This window comes from Molossus molossus, unplaced genomic scaffold, assembly GCF_014108415.1.
Source record: "Molossus molossus isolate mMolMol1 unplaced genomic scaffold, mMolMol1.p scaffold_m16_p_9, whole genome shotgun sequence".
Classification (NCBI taxonomy): Eukaryota; Metazoa; Chordata; class Mammalia; order Chiroptera; family Molossidae; genus Molossus; species Molossus molossus.
The window spans coordinates 94,525,112-94,550,738 of record NW_023425403.1 but is presented as its reverse complement, the minus strand read 5'-3'; the positions used below and the strand labels follow the sequence as shown (position 1 = coordinate 94,550,738).

At 39.3% G+C, this 25,627-nt stretch overlaps 1 protein-coding gene across 2 annotated transcripts in view; it reads left to right on the top strand.

Moving 5' to 3' along the window:
* Positions 1-25,627, top strand: part of KPNA3 (karyopherin subunit alpha 3) — a 90,663-nt gene that overhangs the window by 27,559 nt on the left and 37,477 nt on the right. The window contains exons 2-3 of one of the 2 annotated variants that reach the window (XM_036249884.1): positions 5,552-5,720; positions 7,716-7,760. In XM_036249884.1, the coding sequence (XP_036105777.1) occupies positions 5,586-5,720; positions 7,716-7,760 (180 nt within the window). In that variant the 5' untranslated portion in view covers positions 5,552-5,585. The remainder of the gene's footprint in view (positions 1-5,551; positions 5,721-7,715; positions 7,761-25,627) is intronic. The other variant, XM_036249885.1, reaches the window with a different exon arrangement.

Below are 25,627 nucleotides of genomic sequence, written 5' to 3'. Positions count from 1 at the left end.
ATGAATACCTTGAAACATGAATACCCAGTTGGTGACAATCCTGAGTATTAGCACAATATCCCTTAGGAGTTTTTTTGTTTTGTTTTTGTACCAGAGTTATGGTTGTCTGACTCTATTACCGCTTGGAAGGTTAATGTTGTATTTCTATAGTCTACCTCCTCCTCACAAAATATTTATTCATTTGCTTCAGTTAGTATACTTAGAAAAACACAGCTAGTAGCCCAAGGAACAAATATATAAATATCTGCATTGCAGAGGATTTTTTGAGACAGGTTTAGTGAGGTATAGTTTATATACCATGCAACTCGTTCATTGTTAGATCTTTCGCAAATTTTTACAGTTGTACAATCATCACCTATCTAGTTTTAGAACACTTCCATCACCATAAGTCCTGTCCTTTTCTGAAATTATTTTTATTATACAGATTCTTAACCTGGGGTTGAAAAGGGCTTTTGATAGCTCTAGAACCACCTACATGTCAACAATATGGTCTGTAAAACCTGTGTGTTTTTTTGTTTTGTTTTTTTTAGGTAGAGTGGGAGGGAGAGAGAGAGAGAAGCATCAATGTGAGAGAGACACATTATTCTTTATCCATGACCCCCACTGGGGCTGGGGGTCAACTTGCAACCCAGGTACCTGCCCTTGACTGGGAATCAAACCCACAACCCTTCGGTCTGCGGGCCAACGCTCTAACCGCTGAGCCAAACTGGCCAGGGCAAGACCTGTGTTTTTAAAAAGGCAAAATATTAGTAAAGTGTCTGTTACACAAAATGCACTTAAAACCAAAACCATTGAGTATATCTGATTAAAGTGTTTCTAGAATTGTTTCTGTAACTGAAAAGTTTCAGGAAGGAGAAATATGGAGATATGATGTTATATATAAGTTACGTGGTAATCACCCTGATAAATCTAGTACCCATCTGACACCATAGTTATTAAAATATTGTTGACTATATTTTCTATGTTAGACTTAACATCCTCATGACTATTTTGTAATTACTAACTTTTACTTATTAATCCTTTCACTTTTCTTTTTCGCCTATTCCCCCAACCCTCCTCCCATCTGGCAGCTGTCAAAATGTTTTCTGTATCAGTCTGTTTCTATTCTGCTAGTTTGTTTATTTTGTTTTTTACATTCTACATATAAGTGAAATCATATGGCATTTGTCTTGCGCTTTGTGAGTTATTTCGCTCAGTACAGTACCTTTTAGGTCCATTCCTGTTTTTGCGAATGACAAGATTTTATTCTTCTTTTATGACTTGAGTGTTATTCCATTGTATATATGTACCAATTATTCTTTATCCATTCATCTATTGATGGATACTTAGGTTGCTTTCATATCTTGGCTATTGTAAATAATGCTGTAGTAAACACATATGGGTTCATATTTCTTTTCAATTTAGTGTTTTGAGTTTCCTTAAATAAATACTCAGAAGTGGAATTGCCAGGTCCCTCTTTGTCTCTTGTTATTACTTTTGTTTTAATCTTTTTGTCTCCCTGGCTGGTTTGGCTCAGGAGTTAGAGTTTCAACCCTTGGACCAAAGGGTTGTGGATTTGATTTCCAGTCAAGGGAACACACCTGGGTTGCAGGTTAGATATCCACCCAGGTCGGGGTTGTGTGTGAGGCAGCCAATTGATGTGTCTCTCTCAAATCGATGTCTCTCTCTCCCTCCCTCTCTTCTACTCTACCTAAAAACCACTGAAAAAATATCCCCAGGTGAGGATTAATAAACAAACAAAAAAAAAAACCCTGCTATTTTGTCTAATGTAGTATTGCTACACCAGTTTGTGTTTTTTTTTGGTTTCCATTTTCATGAAATGTCTTTTTCCATCTTTTTACTTTCTGTGTGTCTTTTTTTAAATCTAAATTGGGTCTCTAATTGACAGCATCTGTAAGAGTTATCTATTCAGCCACCCTGGGTCTTTTGATTGGACCATTGAATAATTTACATGTAAAGTAATTGTTGATAGTTATGTAGTTATTGCCACTTTATTATTCATATTTTTTAATCTTTACTTTGTAAAGAAGACCCTTTAACATTTCTTATAATACTGGTTTGGTGGTGAGGAGCTCCTTTAGCTTTTTATTATCTGGGAAAGTCTTCATCTGTCCTTTGATTCTAAATTATAGCTTTGTTGGATAGAGTAATTTTAGTTATGGGTCCTTGCTTCTTTACACTTTTAAATATTTTATGCCAGTATTTAAGCCTGCAAAGTGTCTGTTGAGAAATCAGCTGACAGTCTTATGGGAGCGCCCTTGGAGATAACTTACTGCTTTTCTCCTGCTGCTTTTAAGATTCTTTATCTTTAAGCTCTGTCATTTTAATTATGATGTGTTCTGGTGTGGGCCTCTTTGTGTTCATCTTGTTTGGGACTCTTTGCGCTTCTTGGACTTGAGTGTCTTTTGCCTTCACCAGTTAGGAAAGTTTTTAGTCATTTTTTTCTTCAAATAGATTCTCAATCCCTTGCTGTTTCTCATTTGCTTCTAGTATACCTATGATGCGGATTTTGTTACACTTAATTTTGTCCCAGAGGTGCCCTGAATTATCCTCATTTTTTAAAATTATTTTTACTACTCGGCTGGTGTGGCTCAGTGGTTGAGTGTCTATCCATGCACCAAGAGGTAGGCGGTTCGATTCCTGGTCAGGGCACATACCCACATTGTGGGCCAAATCCCTAGGGGGGGGCATGCAGGAGGTGGCCAATCAACATTCTCTCTCATTGATGTTTCTGTCTCTCCCTCTCCCTCCCTATCTAAAATCAATAAAATAAATAGATAAATAAGTTATTTTTACTTTTTGCTACTCTGGGTGTTTTCTGCTGTCTTGTCTTCCATATCTTTCATTTAGTCTTTGTTTTATTTAATCTGCTGTTGATTTCTTATACTGTTTTCTTCATTAGCAATGCCTTAAAAAGTATTTTTTTCTGTTATAGTTTAAATGAAACAGATGACCTCTCAAAGTATGGGATCTTCAAAAAGTGACATATACATTTTTGTAGTTAAGAATGATGTGTGTTGTTTAAAATATAAGGACTAAAAAAATTAATGAACATTCTGAACTAACAAGCAAAACAGATAGATTTACAAATAGAGAACAGGCAGACAGCTCTGGTGGGGAGGGTTCTGATGGGGAGAGTGTTGGGGGTGTGGAGTGATTGAGCAAAAAAGAAAAAAAAAAACAAAGAACTCATGGACATGGACAACAATGTGATTACGGGGGGAAGGGAGTGGGTGGAGGTGGAAAAGGGTATAGGAGGGATAAATGGTGATAGAAAAAAATAAAGGAAAAAAATAGATAAAAAGATTGAAATAAAAACAGCAGAGTGTCATTATTATATTTTCCTCCTCACTGCATAGAAAACCAACTCAAACAATAATTCCTTTAAAACTATCAAAGTATGCAGTCATTGTTCAAATGTCCAGTTATTTCAAATGTTATATAGTTTTAACAGTTTATTTAGATCAGTATCCAAATAAAAGTCTATACCCTTACTGTGATTGATTGATATGAGCTGAAGTATCCTTTTTAATCTATAATCTTTTAATCTTACCATCTTTTCCATTTATTTCATTTATTAATGATACTGGATGCATAGCCTGGATTTAATCTCTTATAGCATCGTTTAACAATGTTTATCTGTCCCATGTTTCCTGTAAACGCATAGTTGAATCTGGAGTTTTTATCAGATTTAGATTATTTTGGGCAAAGGGGACAAGAGTGCATCATATGTGGTAGTTTTCTCTTGCATCAGGAGACATATAATGTGTGCCTCTTTCTGAAGTGTTGAGGAACATCACCTAAATCTGTTATTCACTAGAGTTGTGATGATCAGAAAATGATATTCTGATTCTATCATCATTCCTTCTTTGTTAGCTAAATACTATTTTATTTTATTTTTTTTTATAACAATACTTTTATTAAAAGCTTTCTTCAACCTGAATGTAATCATTGTGGAAATCCTATTAATACCTCTCTTCTGAGAAGTGCTTTGCTAACTAAGACATCTCTTGTATTCTGAAGCTGCTTTCATGGTCCTAGCTGGAGTTCCCATACTTGTCAGGTTACTTCCTGGTCATCAGGTCTAGGAAATGACCATTTTAAAGTGAGTGTAGCCTGGCCGATATGGCACAGTGGTTGAGCATTGACCCATGCACTAAGAGGTCGCCAGTTCAATTCCTGGTCAGAGCACATGCCCAGGTTGTGGGCCAGCTCCCCAGTGGGGGGCATGCAGGAGGCAGCCAATCGATGTTCTCTCTCTCTCTCCCTCTAAAATCAATAAAGAAAAAAAAAATTAAAAAAATAAAAATGAAGTGAGTGTGGGCCTTGGGTAGTAACAACTCCTATTTGTGACTGGCCAAAGGGGGACAGGAATTGAAATGGCAGGACCTGGCCAGCTGGACACATCTGTAAATTGACAGCAGATACAAGGCCATGGTTATAAAGAGAGATGGTGCACAGCCATGGCGGAGGAAGGAGGGTTGCCCATGCTTTTTTTTCCAGGAGACTTAAAAAGTCAGCTCACTACTGAGATGTTTAAGGAAACAAGATATTAGAGATATAGAACCCTGATTATTTTATTTTATTTATTTTTTATTTTTTTATTATCCTGATTATTTTATTTTTATCCGTACTACTTTCTCACACCAGTCTTCAAAAGCAGTAGTCTAGAATACACTGTTCTAAACCAAAGACTAAACACACATCCCTTCATAACTAGGATTCATCTCAGTGTATGATCCAAGAGTGTTCTAAGCATTTTCTTTTGAAATGTCTCAGGTAGGAAAATGAGGCAGAATTAAAGTTTTCATAAAAGCTAGAGATGCTCTTCAGTTGAACAGCACATACTTTCCACTTTCACAAAACGCCTTCTACAACCCACTCTGATTTTCAACTAAAACGAACGGGCAAATCAGTATCTCCAAGAACAGATGTTCTTAAGCATTTAACAAGTGACCAGGCAATCACAAGAACTGTCCAAAATGCCAGTGTCTCGACTCAAACTTGCCCCGTCATCATCATGATGAGGTGGGCATGTCTTCATTGTAAGGACGTCCCCAGGACCTTGTCTGACACTGTATACAGCACTTGTTTGCTCACTTTTGATGTGTTCTCAATGGAAATAACATTCTAGTAAATCAGGCTCATATCCAACTTTTTTCTCTTCTTGCAAATGAAGCAAACACTTGATGCAGGGGCTTTGTACAAAATAGGTTTTCATGGGAGGCTCGATGTTCTTCCCATGAGGCGGACAGTGTGTCCATTGATATCCCTTGATATCCCCTGATAAGTAACGGTGACGTCAGTTGGAAGGGTTCTTATGATGTCCTTATACTGCAGTCTAGCACAAAACATAAAGGACTGGCCACTTAGCTCCGTTTTGTAAGTAAATGATAACAGGTTGCACAGAGAGTTTCTCTACAAGGGCCTAGCCAAAAAGGCTGAAAAGTCACTCTGAAGTCGATCTGCCTGGTACTTCCAGTGTAAGCATTTAGGTATTCGCAGAGACTGAACAGGAATTGCTGAATATTAGTCTGTAAATATTTTGCAGATATCTCCTCTAGGGGAATGAATACTGGAATTGAATGGTGATGTATCTGAAGTGGTTTCTGTATGACAAGGTCCACAAAATAAGAATCCAGCAGGTTCCCCTCAAAAGCAGTGTTGATGGAAACGCAAACTCCTCGGCTGGTCAGCTTCCCACTGATCCCTGTAAAATGGTATGCTTGCAGAATGGCTTTCACATTTTCTCGTTTTCTTTCCAAAACTTCTTGCTCACTGACTTCAAATGTTTGGTCAGGTTCTACACTGGCTTCAACTCTGGCTTGACAATGTTTCACTTCAGCCCTCAGTTTATCTCGCAGACTTCTCAGTTTAACAATCTTGCCTGCAAGAGCTCTTTCTGCTGCCTGTGCTCCCTGTGGCTCTTGAAATTTTTTACCGGATCTAGTCTGTAGTCTTTCTAAGTGAGCTAGAACACCTCCTTTGGACTCGCCCTCTTGACTTCAAGTATTCGCCAGTTCCATCTACTCAGATTTTCAAGAGCCTTCCTAGGAAGCTGTCCAGGCACCGGTGGTAACAGGGACCTAGATTTCCTTGCTCGCCGGCCCTTCACGCTTCTGAGGGCACAGCCCCTCTGGGTCAGCCAGGTTGCATTCCATATGGAAGGAGCTGTAAGACGCCGTTTAGCCTTCCTCTCTGGTCACCGTCCTGTCCCTCACGGAGCCTTGCTCCCCTTTACCTCCTCTGCTCTGGCTTACTCAGCCCTGCTAAATACTATTTTAAAGAGAAAGTTTTTCTCTTTTTTTTTTTTTTTTGAAAGTTTTCTTTTTTTGTTTGTTTGTGTTAAACCTTACCCAAGGATATTTTTCCCATTGATTTTTAGAGAGTGGAAGGGAGGGAAGAAAGAAACATCGGTGTGAGAGAGATACATTAATTGGTTGCCTCCCATACTCATCTCCATTGGGACTGAGGATCAAACCTGTGACCCTTTGGTGCATGAGCGGACACTTGAACATTGAGCCACACCAGCCAGGACATGTTTGGCAGTTTTATTTATATTGAATAAATATCTATATTTAAACAGAAGTTTATATCTAGATTAATATTTCAATATAATTTGGTTTCCATGGGATTTTTTTTCCTAAAAAGGAATTAATTTATCACTAGTTTAAGAAAACTTTCCAGAGATAGCATAACAAAAGTATTACTAAATAAAATGGTAGCATACTGAATCTGGCAGTATATTAAAATAATATACCATGACCATGTAATTTTTTATGTAGCCTTTATTCCAAAATGTGGTTTTACCATATGTATGTGTATAATAAAACAATCTATCATATCAGTACATGAAGGAGAAAGGGGACATCTAATTATTTCAATGATTTCTTATACAACATGCCCAATAGAGACTCTTAGGAAATTAAAAGGATACTTTTTTACCTTTTGATAACAAAATATCTTCACAAACTTATTTTCATTTTTATTTGTTTTAAGGCCATAACAATGAGTTGTTTACTTTTTAAAACATGAATTAATTGGTTGTGAACATCAAAAACTACTGCTGACTTAAGCAAAACCATAATTTATTGGGAAAATATGGAGTAATTCATAGAATGAGTAGGGACATTGGATAACTGGAAAGGGAGCAAGTCCAGGATGTAGGTATTATTATACCTAGTCCTATGCTGCTTTTTTTTTTTCTTTCCACGTTGCTGAAGGTTCAGAGTTATGGGGAAGAGAGTTCTGTTCATGTATTTGAATTTCATGCCCTCCTTAAACTAGGAGAGATACTTTATCTTTCTTTGTTTTGTTACAGATGTTCCTTCTTTTTCCTCCACTGACACCCTCCTTTCCACTCCCATCCCACTAAGAGATATATTTTAATACACAGTTCTATCAAGACTGTACACAGGGGAGAGTACACAGTTCCCCAAAGAAACCTCGGTGCAGTTAAGAAGGAGGAATGGATCCTAGGCAACCAAGCCCCAGCTCCTTATTCCCACAAAATTCATCAATAGCTATCCAGTAAAATAGACAGTTTTGGTTTTTTAACCTCCTGTAGTTATTACTTAAAGTCTAAAATGGATCAATCCTTAATTCTTAAGAATAAATTGCTTCAAAAATTTTTAAAAATTTTAAATGCCTAAGACCTTTATTTATATACTAGCAGTGTCAGTATTTAGATACTTATGTAATCTTTTTCTTTTTAGACAATGCGAAGACACAGAAATGAAGTGACAGTTGAACTACGAAAGGTAAGGGTGATTTGCATGTAATGAAAACTAATTAGGAGATTTTTCTTCTGATGTTAAAATTTTGTATAACTTGAATAATGAAAATAACATGGACCAAAAATGAAATTAAGAAATCTCGAGGACTTTCGGTCAAGATGGTGACATAGGTAAACACAGTACTCGCCTCCTCTCGCAACCACATGAAAATTACAACTAAATTACAACACAACCATCATTCAGAACCTCCTGAAATCGAACTGAATGGAAGTCCTACAGCTACAGAATTAAAGGACCAGCCACACTGAAACTGGTAGGAGAGGCGGAGACCTGGAAGGCTGGTCCCACACCCACGTGTGGCAGATAAAAATCAGGAGGGACACCTCGGCTGGGAAGGTCCTCCCTGAGGAGTGAGGGGTCCCCCTCCCACACCAGACACCCAGCTCAGGGTTCCAGTGCCAGGAAGAGAAGTCCCCATCACTTCTGGCTGGAAAAACCAGCGGGAACTGAGGCAGAGGGAGACTGCAGCTGCGGGAGCCCCAGGCAATTCCTCTCAAAGAGTCCATGCATGGACTTACTTAGACTTGCTCCCTCTGAGCTCAGAGAGGAGGCAGCTTGAGGGGTGCCAGAGACATACAGAGAAGAACTGAGCTGTTTGGCCTCGGGATGAGGGCTGGAGGGGCAGATTTCTCCTGGACAGAGGTGCTGGTGGAGGCTGATGTTCCTTTGGTGAGCCCTTCTCTGGGTGGCAGTGGGCACCATATCTGGGACTCCAGCAACCTGACTCAACAGTGTTTGCCCCACCTTGGTGATTCCCTGAGGCCCCGCCCCACTGAACTTTCAGGCCCACCCAAGCTGTTTCCAAAGGCTTTACCAGAGGATTGGCCTGTCTTGGATCCTGCTTCAGAGTTTCTAAAATCTCTCAAACAAGCAGCATCTGGTGTCAGTAAGACCCATACCTCTCAGTAAGTGGCCCCAGGCCTGGCACTAGAAGCAACCAGCCTTGGTTCATAACTTGGCTTTTCCTGGACACCACCAAGGCCAGCAGAAGAAGCAGCCATCTGCAAAGCATTTGTAGCTTATGTTGGGTGGCCCTGGATAGAACACAGCCAGTGGCTGACCTTGCTCCAGAGTCAGCACACTCAGTGGACAGCTTCAGACCACATCAAAACACCACCACCCAACCACCTCCACAAGTGACACACTCAGTGAGCGGACTCAGTGGGTACCAGAGCCTTGATAAAGTAAGTCTTGCTCTGTCTGGTAGGCCCCTACACAACTAATCCTCCAAGGTTAGTTAGAGGCCAGTGGCTAGTGGACACAGCCAGTCCTTGCAGCTGATCAGCCTGATTAAATCCCTCCTACTGATGTGCCAACAGCCAACTCAATTACACCAGAGGGTGTACAGTCCACACTAGGGGTGCACCTCAAGGGCCTAGCTGGGGTGATCAGAGAGACTGTGCCCCTGGATGATTCTACAGGACACCTACAACAATAGGCCACCCTGCAAAGCCTAGGAGACATAGCAACTCTACCTAATACATAGAAACAATCACAGGGAAGCAGCCAAAATGAGGAAACAGAGAAACATGTCCCGAAAGAAAAGAACAAAACTCAGAAAAGAACTAAATAAAATGGAGATAAGCAATCAATCAGATGAAGAGTTTAAAACACAGGTTATAAGGTTGTTCAAGGAACTTGGTGAGACATTCAAGGGACTTAAGGAGACCTCCAAGGAACTTAGAATATCAACAACATAAAAAAGGACCAGTCAGAAATGAAGGATGTACACTAACTGAAATAAAGAATAATTTACAGGGAATCAATAGTAGACTAGGTAAAGTCAAGAAGCAGTCCATTGATTTGGAATATAAGGAAGCAGAAAACACCCAATTAGAACAGTAAAAAGAAAAAAGAATCCAGAAAATGAGCATAGTGTAAGAAGCCTCAGGAACAATTTTAACTGTACCAACTTTTGCATCATAGGGGTGCCAGAAGGAGAAGAGAGAGAGCAAGAAATTGAAAATGTATTTGAAACAATAATGACAGAAAACTTCCCTAACTTGGTGAAGGAAACAGACATACAAGTCCAGGAAGCACAGACTCCCAAACAAGATGAACCCAAAGAGGTCCACACCAAGACACATCATCATCAAAATGCCCAAGGTTAAAAACAAAGAATTTTAAAAGCACCAAGAGAAAAGCAATTCATTACCTACAAAGGAGCTCCCACAAGACTGTCAGCTGATTTCTCAAAAGAAACTTTGCAGGCCAGAAAGGAGTGGCAAGAGATATTCAAGGTGATGAAAAGCAGTGACCTACAACCAAGATTCCTCTATCCTGCAAAGCTATCATTTAGAATTGATAGACATATCAAGAGTTTTCCAGACAAGGAAAAGCTAAAGGAGTGTATCACCACCAAACCAGTATTATGTGAAATGTTGAAGGGTCTTCTTGAAGGAGAAGATGAACAATAGCATGGTAATTAATACATATGTATCAACAATTGAATATACAAACAAAAAGAGCAAGCAGAACAGAAACAAACTCACAGATACAGAGAACTTTTTGTTGTGTGCCAGATGGGTGGGGGCTGGGGGGATAGGTGAAAAAGATGAAATTGTATTAAGATGTACAAATTGGTTGTTAGACTGATGAACCTCAAAGGAAAGGGTTGAGGGAGGGTGGGATGAGATAAACCAAAAAACTTCTATGCATACATGCATAACCATTGGACACTGACAATAGTGTAGGGAAAGCAGGAGGGGGGCAATGGGAAATAATGGGGGGGAACATCTGCATTACATTCAACAATAAAGATGAGTTTAAAAAATAAATGAATAAAATAAGAAATTAAGAAAAAGAAATCCCAAGCAGTCCTTTATTTCACATTTCAGAATTCCTTGAGTAAACAAGAGAAAATGAACCAACCCTTTCTGAAACAAAGCCTAAATTTCAGACAAAGCTAATTGATATACTACAGAGGTATGGAGAGCCATTCAAAAGATGTTTCCTCCACTTTTTATCATCAGAGTATCTAACTCTGACTTTAGCCTTGCTGTTTCTGTATCTCAATTGAATAGAAAATCACAGTTTTATCACTGACAGTGAGATTCTTGAAAATTCAAGAAAATAGAGCTAGTCCTCAGAGTTTCATAGATGACCTCTGTTTATTTCTATTACATTGTAAGCTTCTAAAGTGAAGGTAATACCATACCCCACACCCTACCTTTCACCCCAGATGCTCCCAAGTCTCCCAGCCCATCTCAAAATGCCTACTCAAATTCTGGACATGTCATTGGTACTCATTAAGTTAATATTCAGAAATTAAATTGAATTTTGAATTCTTATTTTGCTTATATCTAAATCATTTATTGATGTTTTAAGAAAAGCACCTTAGCTATAGAACAGTACTACTGAAAAGTCGTGATCTGAGATAAGTTAGGGGACTTGTGTCAGAATGTTAAACAAGCTACTACTTCCTTTATCAAGAAAGTCTTTCTGCCTAAATAAATAACAGAACTAAACTGTTTAGTTTCACAGTTGATTTCTGGCACAAACTCCTTATCTTAAAGCAAGCCTGTAACAGATAGTTTGAAGACCTTTAGCCAGTACAAGGACCATGCCTTGAATAACGTTGGTACTGATCTATCAAAAGGAAGGTAAGATCTAGTTATAATATGTACTGTTTTACTGGCCTCAAACTCCTTTTTTTTTCTCCCATACAACTCAATTATGCAACTTTTGAAGACTGGTATTGTTTTTTGTTTAATGTCTGCAGGCATATAACCTTGCATAGTAACTTATATGGGGCAATTGCATAATAAACACTTGCAAGATCAGACTTTTTGTTTAAGCTCTTTTGTCTTCTTTTACTCTTATTTGGTCTCTTCTTTGATCTCTTATTTTCCTATTTAATTAGGCCCTTAATGCATCAACACTTACACAGAAGTCAGTACTTCTATTTCATATTATGTTGTAAACAGTTATACAGTACAGAAAATAAATAACGTGCCTATAATCACACAGCTGATAAATGGCAGAGCTGAGCTCCTAATTTCTGCGCTATAAATGCCTTTCAATGTAAAAGTTAAGTGAATAATGCCTATGTTGAAAATGAGTCTAAAACCTGTCACTGACATTTTTAACTTTGACACATTATATTAAATTTGATATGATTTTCTTTTCATTGATCAGTCAGATATGACATAGGACTTTACTATCGTTAGATCTGGGGGTTAAGGTGGTTAACATAATGCTGGAAGTTCTAGTCATTACCACAAGTTAAGAAAAATAAATAAAAGACATGTAGTTTAGAACAGAATAAATAAAACTGTCCCTATTTGTAGATGACATGATTGTCTGTGTAGAAAATCCTAAAGAATCTATAAAACTACTAGAACTAGTGAGTTCAGCAAGACCACAGAATACAAGACCAACACATAAAACTCTGTCATTTACATGGTAACAATGAAAAGCAGAAACCAAAATTAAAAGCAAAATGCCACTTATGACTCCAAAGGAAGTAAAATTCTTTGGTTAATACATTAACCAAACTTTTACAGGATCTGTATGCTGAATATAAGCCCGCACAAATACATCCAGATATTTGGCAAAGGTGCAAAACTAATTCAATGGCAGAAGGCTAGCCTTTTCAGTAAATGATACTAGAACAATTGGACACCCATCGGCAAAAAAAAAAAAAGGAACCTCAACCTAATCTCACACCTTATTTTATTTAATTTTTTTTGTCTTTTAATGGTGTTAACTATTTCTTTATTTAAATTAATGTATTTATTTTTGTTACAGATGTTTCTCTTTTTCCACCACTGATTCCCCCCTTCCCCTCCCTCCCTGCCCTCTCCCCAGCTTTGTTGTCTGTGTCCGTTGTTCATGCATATAAGTTCTGTGGTTTATCTTCCCCCCTCACCCCCTCTTCTGGGGATAGTCTGTACCCCACTTCCACGTCTCTGGGGCTACCTCATTCCTCAGGCTGTTATGTTCATTATATTCCACAAATAAGTGAGATCATGATACTTGTCTTTCTCTGTTTGGCTTGTTTCGCTTAGGATGATACTTTCCAGGTCCCTCCATGTCGTCTCAAAGGATAAGAGATCTTTCTTTCTTACAGCTGCATAGTACTCCATTGTGTATATGTACCACAGCTTTTTTATCCATTTATCTACTGATGGACATTTGGGCTGTTTCCAGATCTTATCTATTGTAAATAGTGCTGCTACAAATATGGGGGTACATATATTCTTTCTGATTGGTGTTTCAGGCTTCTTAGGGTATATTCCTAGAAGTGGGATCACTGGGTCAAATGGAAGTTCAATTTTTAATTTTTTGAGGTAACACCATATTGTTTTCCATAGTGGCTGTACCAGTCTGCATTCCCACCAGCAGTGTATTAGAGGCTCCTTTTCTCCATACTCAACCTAATCTCACACCTTATTTTAAAAACACAAAGTGGATCCTAGACTTCATTGTAAAGCATAATACTATGAAATGCTTGGGGGTGGGGGGAAATCGAAGAAAATCTTAAGGATCTAGAGCCAGGCAGAGTTCTTAGACTTGACCGCAAAAGCATAATCCATAAAAGGAAAATTGGACCTTAACAAATGTAAAATTTTGCTCTGAAAGCCCATGTAGAAAGGATGAAAAGACAAACTGGAGACTGATAGAAAAATCACATATCCAACACAGGACTAAGTCCAGCATGTACAGCAGATCCTCTTATAATATCATTTTGTTCAACCTCATTTCCTTCAACATCATGTCATTATAACATTGATGAGATGCCATAGAAACTTGTTTATTTATATTAATTAACTTGTGGTGAAATTGGTTTTGTTAAATGTCATTTCATTTGAAGTTGCAAAGACTATTGATGACATTACATGAGTACTTACTGTATAACCGTAAAGCTTAAAGCTCAACAGTATAAAAAACCAATTAGAAAATAGGCAAAAGGTATGAAGATGCATTTTTTTTTTTTTTATCCTCACCCGAGAATATTTTCCATTTTTTGTACAGATAGAGTGGGAGGGAGAGAGAGGAAAGAGAGAGAGAGAGAAACATCGACGTGAAGGGACACATCGAGTGGCTGCCACCCGCACGACCAACCAGGGCCGGGGACAAACTGCAACCGAAGTACGTGCCCTTAGCGGGAACCGAACCCGGGTCTCTCCGGACCGCAGGCCGACGCTCTAACCGCTGAGCCAAACTGGCCAGGGCTGAAGATGCATTTTATTGAAGGGGTTATGTAAATAGAAATCATCATTATGGTGATGATTATTAATACCAGTCAAGGAAGTACAGACTAAAACCCACTAAGCATCTATCAGAATTGTTAAAATTAAAAAATAGTGACAACCCCAAATGCTGGTGAGAGGATGCAGAGAAACTGAATCACTAATACATTGCTGTCAGTAATGTAAAATGGTACAATCACTCTGGAAAACATGCAACTATACAACCCACCAATCACACTTCTACGCATTTATCCCAGAAAAGTAAAAATGGGTATTCCTACAAAACCTATACATGAATGTTTGTGTTAGTTTTATTTGTAATAGCAAAAACCTGGAAATGACCTGAATGTCCTTTAAAGGATAAATGGTTAAACCGTGTTATGTCTGTACAGTGAAATACCCCTCAGCAATAAAAAGAAACAAAGTATTGATAGAAGCAACAAGCTGCATGAATTTTCAGGGAGTTATGCTGGGCAAAAAAAAGCCCATCACAGGTTAAATACTGTATGATTCCATTTACATAAGATTTTTGAAATGATAAAATTTTAGAAATGGAGGATAGATTAGTGGTTGTAAGAGTTAAATGTGGGGAGAGGGAGGTGGTTTTGTTTATAAAAGGGCAACAGGAGGGCATCTTTTTGGTACTGTTCAGTATCTTTACTATAATGGTGGATACATGAACCTATACACATGACAAAATTGTATAGACCTCAAGTAAAATGATAAATCCAAAAAGGGCAGTGAATCATATCAATGTCAGTGTCCTGGTTGTGATATTATACAGTCATTTGCCACTTAACAATGAAAATACGTTCTAAGAAATGGGTTGTTAGGTGATTTCATCATTGTGCAAACATTGTAGAGTATAGTTACACAGACCTAGGTTTAGCCTACTGTATCTTGGCTGCATGGTATAGCCTATTGCTCTTAGGCTACAAATCTGTACAATATGTTACTGTGCAAAACAACATAAGATTAAATCAAGCACAAGAGATAATGATGTAATCAAAAGACATCATAAACATGAGATTTATTAGGCCTCTGCCTGTGTAACACAGCGTACTATTTTACAGCAAACTTTATTTTTATAAATAGAAAGTGTACTCTAAAATATCAATAACAATATAGTATAGTAAATACATAAACCAGTAAATCATTTATTATGTACTGGATGTAATTGTGTGTGCTATACTTTCTTTTAAACTTTTATTAGTGTTTGTTTATGCCAAATTTACTCTTGGCCCATACGTTTTTGTTTCTTTGGTTTCTTCTGGGATATCTTTTTATTCTGTGTAACCTCTTCTTCTGCTTTAGGAACAATCTGTTCTTCATTAGTAAGGATTATTTCAATGTGGCAGGAAGAGCTCATGTATGGGTTAATCTGCCCATGAGCTCTGTAAGTTCTTCATCTTTGTTCACCTGGATGTGCTCAATGACCAAATATCTAAACCCTTAAGCTCACCACTGCTCTCTGTATTTTTAAGCATGTGCAGCAAAAATTCAGCACTCCTTATGGGCCACTGACCCTGCATCCAGTCTAACCCTCCTGTTTGGCCTGGGCATACCTACCAACTCTATCATTGTAACAGTAGAATGGCACACATCACTTCTATAAAGTGACATCCTTGAAATACTTGGTGTATTTTCAGATATACATACCTTGATGGCCTGGGCAGTTTCACATATGTTCTTAAATTGAACACAAAGATTTGAGCCTCTTGATTTGCATGATTTTGTGGGGTTTTGTGGATCAAGTGAATGGAACCATCTTCAGAGGTCACCTCAGGCTGCTGCATATGTGCTATATAATTTTGTTGTTGTTAATACTCACCTGAGGATATTTTTCCATTGCTTTTTTTTTTTAAGAGAGAGTGGGAGGGAGGGAGGGTGAAAGAGAGAAAAACATCAATGTGAAAGAGATACATTCATTGATTGGTTGCCTCCCACATGACCCTGACCAGGGCTGGAAATTGAACCTACAACCCAGGTCTGTGCCCTTGACCAGAATAGAACCCGAGACCCTTTGGTCCCTGGGCCGACGCTTCAATTGCTTAGTCAATCAACCAGGCTCTGCTATATGCTTTTATATGACTACCGGCACAGTAAGTTTTTTTACACCAGGATCACCACAAATATGTGAGTAATGCGTTGCATTATGGCACCTATTACATCACCAGGCCACAAGAATTTTTCAGCTCCATTGTAATATTGTGGGACCAACATCATATATGTGGTCCATTGTTGAACAAAATGTTATTATGTGGCGCGTGACGATCCTATAATTTTGCAAAATGTTACCATTGGGAGAATCTGGGGAAAGTGTGCAAGGGATCTCAACAATATTTCTTAGGACTGTATGCAAATTTACAATTGTCTCAATAGGCCCAAGAAGATGGCGGGCAGGACCAGAGCAAGGGTGCGAGTGTGAGAGACTGAGTGAATGTGAGTGTGGACAAGCAACCTTGAGCAGTGCAGAAACGTGGAGCACAGAACTCCTGTGCTATGGACAGACAGCAGCCTGCTACTAAGCTAAGCAGCTTGTCAGGGAGCTTTTCCCTGTGTGGCCAGGAGGCCCTGCCATTTTGGAAAATCCCTGGTCTTCTCTGGGAGGAGGCAGCTGGGAGCAGCTAGGGCCAAGCAACCTGAGTCCACCAGAGCACCTTGTACCATAGGACCAGTGGACCCCACTGTGTCAATGTGGACCAGTGCACAGTAGCAGCACTAGTGAGGTGCCTGCTGCAGTAGCCGCAACCTGCCAGGAACCAAGCACCATCCCCCATAGCAGAAGCCTGATCGGAGCCCCGCACCTTCCCCCACAGCAGCAGTGACTGGGTGGGAGTGGAGCCCCAGCAGCTGAGGCTCAGGAGCTGAGACACACCCACAGCAGCAGAGGATTGGGTGCAGATATCCATCCCCAGGTAGCAGCAGCACAGATCAGCAGCTGAAATCCATCCCCAGCGGCATTAGCAGAGGTTGATCAGGAGCAGTACCCCAGCCCAAGCAGCAGTAAGACTCGGGTAGCTGAGACTTGCCCCTGACAACCCCAGCAGCAGATTTGGAGTGGAGCCCCTCCCCCAGCAGTAGCAAAGTCCCAGGAGTGGAGCATCCTCAGCCCCCAACAGCAGCAGAGGATGGGAAGCTGAGAACACCCCTCAGCGACAGCAGTAGCAGTAGTAGTGTGAACTGGGAGCTGACACTTGCCTCCAGCAGCAACTGAGTAGGAGCAGAGCCCCACCAGATAGCATCTTACCCCAGTAGCACACCAGAAGGACCTATGTACCCCAGCAGAGCACCAGCAGAACCCACGCATCACAGCAGAGTACCAGCTGAACCCACACTCCCCAGCAGTGTACCAGCAGGACCCATGCACCCCAGCAGAACACCAGCTGAACCCACGTACCCCAGGCAACAGCAGCACAGATCAGCAGCTGAGACCCATCCCCAGTGACATCAGCAGAGGCTGATCAGGAGTGGTGTCCCAGCCCAAGCAGCAGCAGGGCATGGGCAGCCGAGACCAGCACCACAGACCAATACCAGCCACCAGTTGTCAGTCCTCCAGCACCCACAGTAGGCAAGAGGCGCCATACACCAAAACAGTCTGGGAGGCACAGCAGCCTTATTTGATACACACCAACCTACCTACACATTCCAATATTCCTCACTGGGCCCAGAACTACCAGACTTCTAAAATGGTGAGACAAAGAAACAATACCCAAATGAAAGAAAAAGGAGAAATCACCAGAAAATGAACTACAGTATAGGAAATGGAAAAAAGCAATGTGTCAAATAGAGAATTCAAAGCAATGATTTTTAAAGTGCTCAATTTAGTGAGAACTACAAGCAACTTAATATGAATTATGAAGAGCTCAGTGGGAACTATATCATCTTTTAAAAAGAGGTAGAAGCTATGAATAAAAATTAAGAGGAAATAAAGAATGACATAGCTGTTATGACAAGTACCTTAGAAGGATTCAATAGTAGATTAGAAGAAGCTGAAGATCGAATCAGTGACTTAGAAGGCAAGGTAGAAAAAAAAACAGAGCAACAAATGGAAAAAACTAAAAAGCAGGAGGAGAGTTTAAGGGAGCTTTTGGACAATAAAAAATGTAACAACATTCACATCTTAGGGGTACCGGAAGAAGAGTCAGAGAAAGGAATAGAAAACCTATTCGAAGAAACAGTGACAGAAAACTGCCCTAAACTGGTGAGTGAAAAAGTCACACAAGTCCAGGAAACACAGAGAGTCCCAAGCAAGATGAACCCCACAAGACCCACAGCTAGACACATCATAAATAAAATCGCAAACTTTACAGACGAAGGAAGAGTCTTAAAGGAAGAGAGAGAGACAGACAGACAGACAGAAAGTTACCTACAAGGGAGCTCCCATTAGACTGTCTGCCGATTTCTCAATAGAAACTTTGCAGGCCAGAAGGGAATGGCCTGAAGTATACAAACTAATGAAAGGCAAGGGTCTAAGTCAAAGACTACTCTGTCCAGCAAGGCTATCATTCAAAACTAAAGGAGAAATAAAGAGCTTCACAGCCCAGAAAGAGCTAATTTACCACCAACCTGCACTGGAAGAAATGCTAAAGGGACTGTTGGAAGAAGAAACGGGGGAGGGGGAGTCACAGGCATAAAATAAAAAGCAACTAATAAGCATCTGTCGATAATAACTATAGATTTAAATGGCTTAAATGCTCCAATCAAAAGACATAGGGTAGCTAATTAGATAAGAAAACACAACCCATATATGTGCTGTCTACAAGAGACCCACCTCACAACAAAAGACTCACAGGATGAAAGTGAAGGGATGGGAAAAAAATTTCCAAGCAAATGGAAATGAAAGAAAAGGCTAGTGTAGCAATACTCATCTGATAAGATAGACTTCAAAACAAGGACCATAATAAGAGATAAAGAAGTTTACTACATAATATTAAAAGGATCAATTCAACAAGAGAATATAACCCTGGTAAACTTACATACCAAATATGAGAGCACCAAAATATAACAAAAAAACTTCAGGAGGACTTCAAGGGAGAGAACAATAGCAATACAATCATAGTGGTTGACTTTAACACCCCACTGATACCACTGGATACATCTTCCAGACAAAAAATTAACAAGTACACAGAGTCCTTAAATGATGAACTTGATCAGTTGGACTTAATTGATGTTTACAGAACATTTCACCCCAGAGCTCCAGAATATACATTCTCCTCAAGTGCACACAGGACATTCTCAAAGGTAGACCACATGTTAGGACACAAAGTGAGTCTCCACAAATTCAAGAAGATTGAAATCATATCAAGCATCTTCTCAGATCACAATGGCATGAAAATAGAACTCAGTTATAACAGAAGAACACAAAAACATTCAGACACTTGGAGGCTAAATGTCATGTTATTAAACAATGAATGGGTTACCAAGGAGATCAAGGAAAAACTTAAAAACTTCTCGGAAACTAATGAAAACAAACACACAATACAAAATCTATGGGATGCAGTGAAAGCAGTCCTGAGAGGGAAGTTCATAGCACTACCGGCCTACCTCAAGAAATAAGAAAAATTTCTAATTGACTTTCTAACCCTACAACATAAGAATTTGAAAGTAAACAAAAAGGGAAAACCCAGAGCAAGTAGAAGGAAAGAAGTAGTAAAGGTCAGAGCTGAAATAAATGACAGAGAGACTAAAAAACAATTCAAAAGAACAGTGAAACAGTGGGTTCTTTAAAAAGATAAACAAGATTGATGGACTCTTAGCCAGACTCACCAAGAAAAAAAAAGAGAGGACCCAAATAAATAAAATCAGAATGGAAAGAGGAGCAGTAACAACTGACACCACAGAAATACAAAGGATTATAAAACTATACTATGAACAATTATATGCCAACAAATTGGATAATCTGGGTGAAATGGACACATTTCTAGAAACACACAGTCTCCCAAAAATGAACCAGGAAGAGATAGAAAACTTGAACAGACCAATAACAACTAAGGAGGTTGAAGATGTAATCAAGAAACTCCCAGCACACAAAAGTCCAGGTCTGAATGGCTTCCCAGGGGTGTTTTACTGAATATCCAAAGAAGATCTAACACCCATTCTCCTCAAACTATTCCAAAAAATTCAAGAAGGTGGAAGGCTTCCAAACTCATTTTATGAGGCTAGCATAATCCTAATTCCAAAACTGGATAAAGACTCTACAAAGAAAGAAAACTGTAGGCCAATATCTCTGATGAACAGAGATGCCAAAATCCTTAACAAAATATTAGCAAATCGGATGCAGCGATACATCAAAAAAATTATTTATGACCAAATGGGATTCGTCCCAGGGATGCAAGGATGGTACAATATTCACAAATCAATAAATGTGATATACCACATAAACAAAAAGGCAAAACCCATATGATCTTATCAATAGATGCTGAAAAAGCATTAGACAAAATCCAGCATCCATTTCTGATAAAAAACATTCAGCAATGTGGGAATGGAGGGATCATATCTCCACATAATAAACTCCATATATGAAAAACCTACAGCCAACATCATACTCAATGGGCAAACACTAAAAGCATTTCCCTTAACAGGAATGAGACAGGGATGCCCACTTTCGCCACTCTTATTTAACATAGTACTTAGCCACAACAATTAGACATGAAAAAAAATAAAAGGGATCCAGCCCTGACCAGTTTGGCTCAGTGGTTAGAGTGTCAGCCTGTGGTCCAGAGAGACCCGGGTTCAGTTTCCGCTAAGGGCATGTACTTCAGTTGCAGTTTGTTCCTGGTCCTGGATGGGTCATGCGGGTGGCAACCACTTGATGTGTCCCTTTCATGTCGATGTTTCTCTCTCTCCCTCCCACTCTGTCTGAACAAAAAATGAAAAAAATGCCCTCAGGTGAGGATAAAAAATAAAAATAAAAGGGATCCAAATTGGAATTAACATCATTAAAATGCCCATACTACCCAAAGCAATCTATAGATTCAGTGCAATCCCCATTAAAATTCCAACAACGTATTTCACAGAACTAGAATAAATACTCCAAAAGTTTATATGGAACCCAAAAAAGACCCTGAATAGCTACAACAATCTTGGAAAAGAAGAAAAGAGTAGGAGGGATAACAATACCAGATATAATGTTACACTACAAAGCCACTGTAATCAAAACAGCCTGGTACTGACACAAGAACAGGCATATAGATCAATGGAACAGAACAGAGAACCCAAAAATGGGCCCAAGACAATATGTTCAATTAATATTCGACAAAGGTGGCAAGAGCATATGATGGAGTCAAGACAGCCTCTTTAATAAATGGTATTGGGAAAATTGGACAGCTTCATGTAATAAAATGAAGCTAGACCACCAACTTACCCCATATACAAGAATAAACTCAAAACAGATAAAAGACTTAAATATGATTCGTGAATCCATGAAAATCCAGAACAAAATGTAGGCAACAAAATTTAAAACATTACATGCAGCACAATTTTCACTGATACAATGCGTAAGGCAAGGGAAACAAAGAAAAGAATGAACACATGGGACTAAAAAGCTTCTGCACAGCAAAAGAAACAAGCATCAATGTGGAAAGGGAACACTATATGATAGAGCATAACTGCCTACAATACATCAGATAAGGGGTTAATTTCCAAAATTATAGAGTACTCATACCACTGAACAAAAGGAAGATAACCCAATTCAAAAAATGGTCAGAGGACCACCCTGGCCAGTTTGGTTCAGCGGTTAGAGCATCGTCCTGTGGACCAGAGAGTGCCAGGTTCAGTTCCCGTTAGGGGCACGTACCTTGGTTGCAGTTTGTCCCCAGTCCCAGTTGGGGTCGTGTCGGTGGCTACCACTCGATGTGTCTTTCACGTCAGTGGTTCTCTCTTCCTTCCTCTCTCCCTCCTCTATCTGAAGATAAATGCAAAAATGTCCTCGGGTGAAGATTTAAAAAAATAATGGGCAGGAGACACCTCTCCAAACAGGACATACAATGGCCAAGAGACCTGGAAAAATGCTCAACATCACTAATCATCAGAGAGATGCAAATTAAAACAACAGTGAGGTATTGCCTCACACCTGTCAGAATGGCTGCCATCAACAAATCAAACAACAAGTGCTGGCGAGGGTGTGGAGAAAAGACTCTAGTACACTGCTGGTGGGAGTGCAGACTGGTGCAGCCACTATAGAAAGCACTATGTTGTTAACTGAAAAAGTTAAAAATGGAACTGCCATTTGACCCACTGATCCCACTTCTAGGAATATATCCTAAGAAGCCTGAAACACCAATCAGAAAGAAACACTATTGACAATCGCTAAGATCTGGAAACAGCCCAATTGTCCATCAGTAGATGAGTGGATAAAAATATACACAATAGCATACTATGTATGCACCTGTAAGAAAGAAAGATCTCTAGCCCTGGCCGGTTTGGCTCAGCGGTTAGAGCGTCAGCCTGCGGTCCCGAGAGATCCGGGTTCGGTTCCCGCTAAGGGCACGTACCTGGGCTGCAGTTTGTCCCCGGCCCTGGTCGGTCGTGCGGGTGGCAGCCACTCGATGTGTTCCTTTCACGTCGATGTTTCTCTCTCTCTCTCTCTGTTCCTCTCTCTCCCTCCCACTCTACCTGAACAAAAAAAAATGTCCTCGGGTGAGGATAAAAAAAAAAAAAAAAAAAAAAAAGAAAGAAAGATCTCTTATCCTTTGAAACGACATGGAGGGACCTGGAGAGTATTATTCTAAGTGAAACAAGCCAATCGGATAAATATCACATGATCTTACTTATTTGTGGAATATAATGAAGAAATCAAACTGATGAACAAAATAGACCCAGAGACATAGAAGTAGGGTACAGACTGACAAACCTCCGAAGTGGGGGAGGGGGGCAAGAGATAAACCACAGACCTTATATGCACGTATGTGTAATCATGGACTTAGACAACAATTCTGTGGTCGGGGCGGGGCTGTGGTGTGAGGGGATTGGGAGGAGGGTGCCAATGGGGGAAAGGCAGAAACATCTGTAACAAAAATAAATTTAAAAAAATATAAAGTAATTATCTTAATAAAAATTTCAATTAAAAATAACTGAGTAAATTAGAACCCACAAATTGCAGCTATTTGATGAGGTCAGTTAAGTGATCCTGCCGGAAAAATAATTTTTGTTCAGTGGTCAGATGTTTACAATGATTGATGAACTACTAGTATTTTTTTAAATTTTAATATCAAAGTATAACACATTGAGCCCTGGCCTGGTAGCTCAGTTGGTTAGAGCATCGTCCAGGTCAGCAAGGTTGCAGGTTTGATCCCCAGTCAGGGCACATATAAGTAGCAACCAGTGAATGCATAAATAAGTGGAAAAACAAACCTGTCTCCCTCCCCCCCGCTCTCTGTCCATCTTTATGCCTCTCCCATCCTCTCTCAAAAATCAATTAAAAAAAAAAAAAAGATTATTTAAAAAAGTAAAACACATTGAGCAGAGTGGCCAAAATCTATATATAACATAAAACATGGGTGAATATAATTTAACCAGTTTTTCTATGTCCTCATTTACTCATATGTAAAATAATTTATTTTAATATTACCAGAACTAAAAATAGATAAGAATTTCAGACAAGGAGGGTATTTGTGGATAAAAACAAATTTAAGTAGTTATTTCAAGTTTGGAATGGGGTTAATAATTATTATTTTTATAACATATAAGAACTGACTACTGATTTGTTTCACAAATGTGGATACAGAATTACAAACCATTTTTTCAAGATGGAAAGAGAAATTTGGGAATGAAAAAGAACATTATGTAGAGATTAATAACAGAGTTTGTTAATTCTAAAAATATTAGGTTGAGTCATAAGAAGTTGCCCTTAATTAACCTTTTTAGGTCAACCTACAAATTGACAATTTTGTGTGGTTCAGAAAACAGATCTAAATACATACATGGGTAATATATAATAATGGATTTTTAAAATGTATTTTTATTGATTTTTTTTTAGAGAGATTGGAAGGAAGAGGGAGAGAGAAACATTCAGCTGCCTTCCCTGCATGCACCCTACTAGGAATTGAGCCCGCAACCCAGGGTTGTACCCTGACTGGGAATCGAACTGGTGACCTCTTAGTGCATGAGCCGACGCTCAATCCACTAAACCACACTGGCCAGGCAGTAATGGATTTTTTTTGTTTGTTTTATCTTTATTGTTGAATGTATTACAGATGTTCCTCATTTTTCCCCCATTGACCCCCTCCTCCTCACTCCCGCCCCCCTCCCACCTTTTCCCACACTGTTGTCTGTGTCCATTGGTTATGTATATATGTTCTTTGGTTTATTTCTTCCCACACCCCAAATCCCTTTTGAGATTTGTCAGTCTAGCAACCAATTTGTACTTCTTAATCCCTTCACCTTTTTCACCCATTCCCCCAATCCCCTCCCATCTGGCAACCAACAAAATGTTCTCTTTATCTGGAACAATGTTTCTGGTCTGCTTGTTTATTTTGTTTGTAGATTGAATTGTCGATAGATACATATTTATTGCCATTTTGTGTCTTCATATATCTTATCTTTTTCTTTAAAAAGACCCTTCATCATTTCATATAATAATGGTTTGGTAGTGATGAACTCCTTTAACTTTTTCTTGTCTGGAAAACTTCATATGGCCATTGATTCTAAATGACAGCTTTGCAGGACAGAGTAATCTTGGTTGTAGGTTCTTGCTTTTCATCACTCTGAATATTTCTTGCCACTGCCTTCTGGCTTGCAAAGTTTCTTTTGAGAAATCAGCTGACAGTCTTATGGGAACTCCTTTGTAGGTAACTAACTGCTTTTCTCTTGCTGCTTTTAAGATTCTCTCTTTGTCTTGAACCTTTTGCATTTTGATGATGATGTGTCTTGGTGTGGGCCTCTTGGGGTTCCTCTTGTTTGGGACTCTCTGTGCTTCCTGGACTTGTATGTCTGTTTCCTTCACCAAGTTAGGGAAGTTTTCTGCCATTATTGTTTCAAATAGGTTTTCAATTTCTTGTTCTCTCTCTTCTCCTTCTGGCACCCCCAATATGAAAATGTTGGCATGCTTGAAGTTGTCCCAGAGGTTCCTTACACTATCCTCATTCTTTTGGATTTTTTTTCTTTTTGCTGTTCTGAATGGGTATTTTTTGCTTTTTTATATTCCAAATCGATGGTTTGCTTCTTGGCTTTACCTACTCTTCTATTGAATCTGTGTAAATTATTCTTTATTTCAGTTAGTGCCTTCTTCATTTCTGACTGTGCATCCTTCATTTCTGACTGGTCCTTTTTTATGCTCTTGAGGCCCTCACTAAGTTCGCTGAGGTTCTCACTAAGTTCATTGATTATCCTTATAAGCAGTGTTTTGAACTCAGCATCTGTTAGGTTGCTTCTCTCCATTTCGCTTAGTTCTTTTTCTGGGGTTTTGTTCTGTTCTTTCATTTGGGACCTGTTTCTTTGTCTCCTCATTTTGGCTGCCTCCCTGTGTTCGTTTCTGTGTATTACTTAACAATAGGTATGGGGGCTATCTGAGACTAGATGCTGCTTGTTTGAAAAAATTCAGGAAAACCTGAAGCAGGATCCAAGACAGGCCAATCCTTGGTAAAGCAACTGGCAATGGCTTGAGTGGGCCTGAAAGATGGGTGGAGCAGGGCCTCA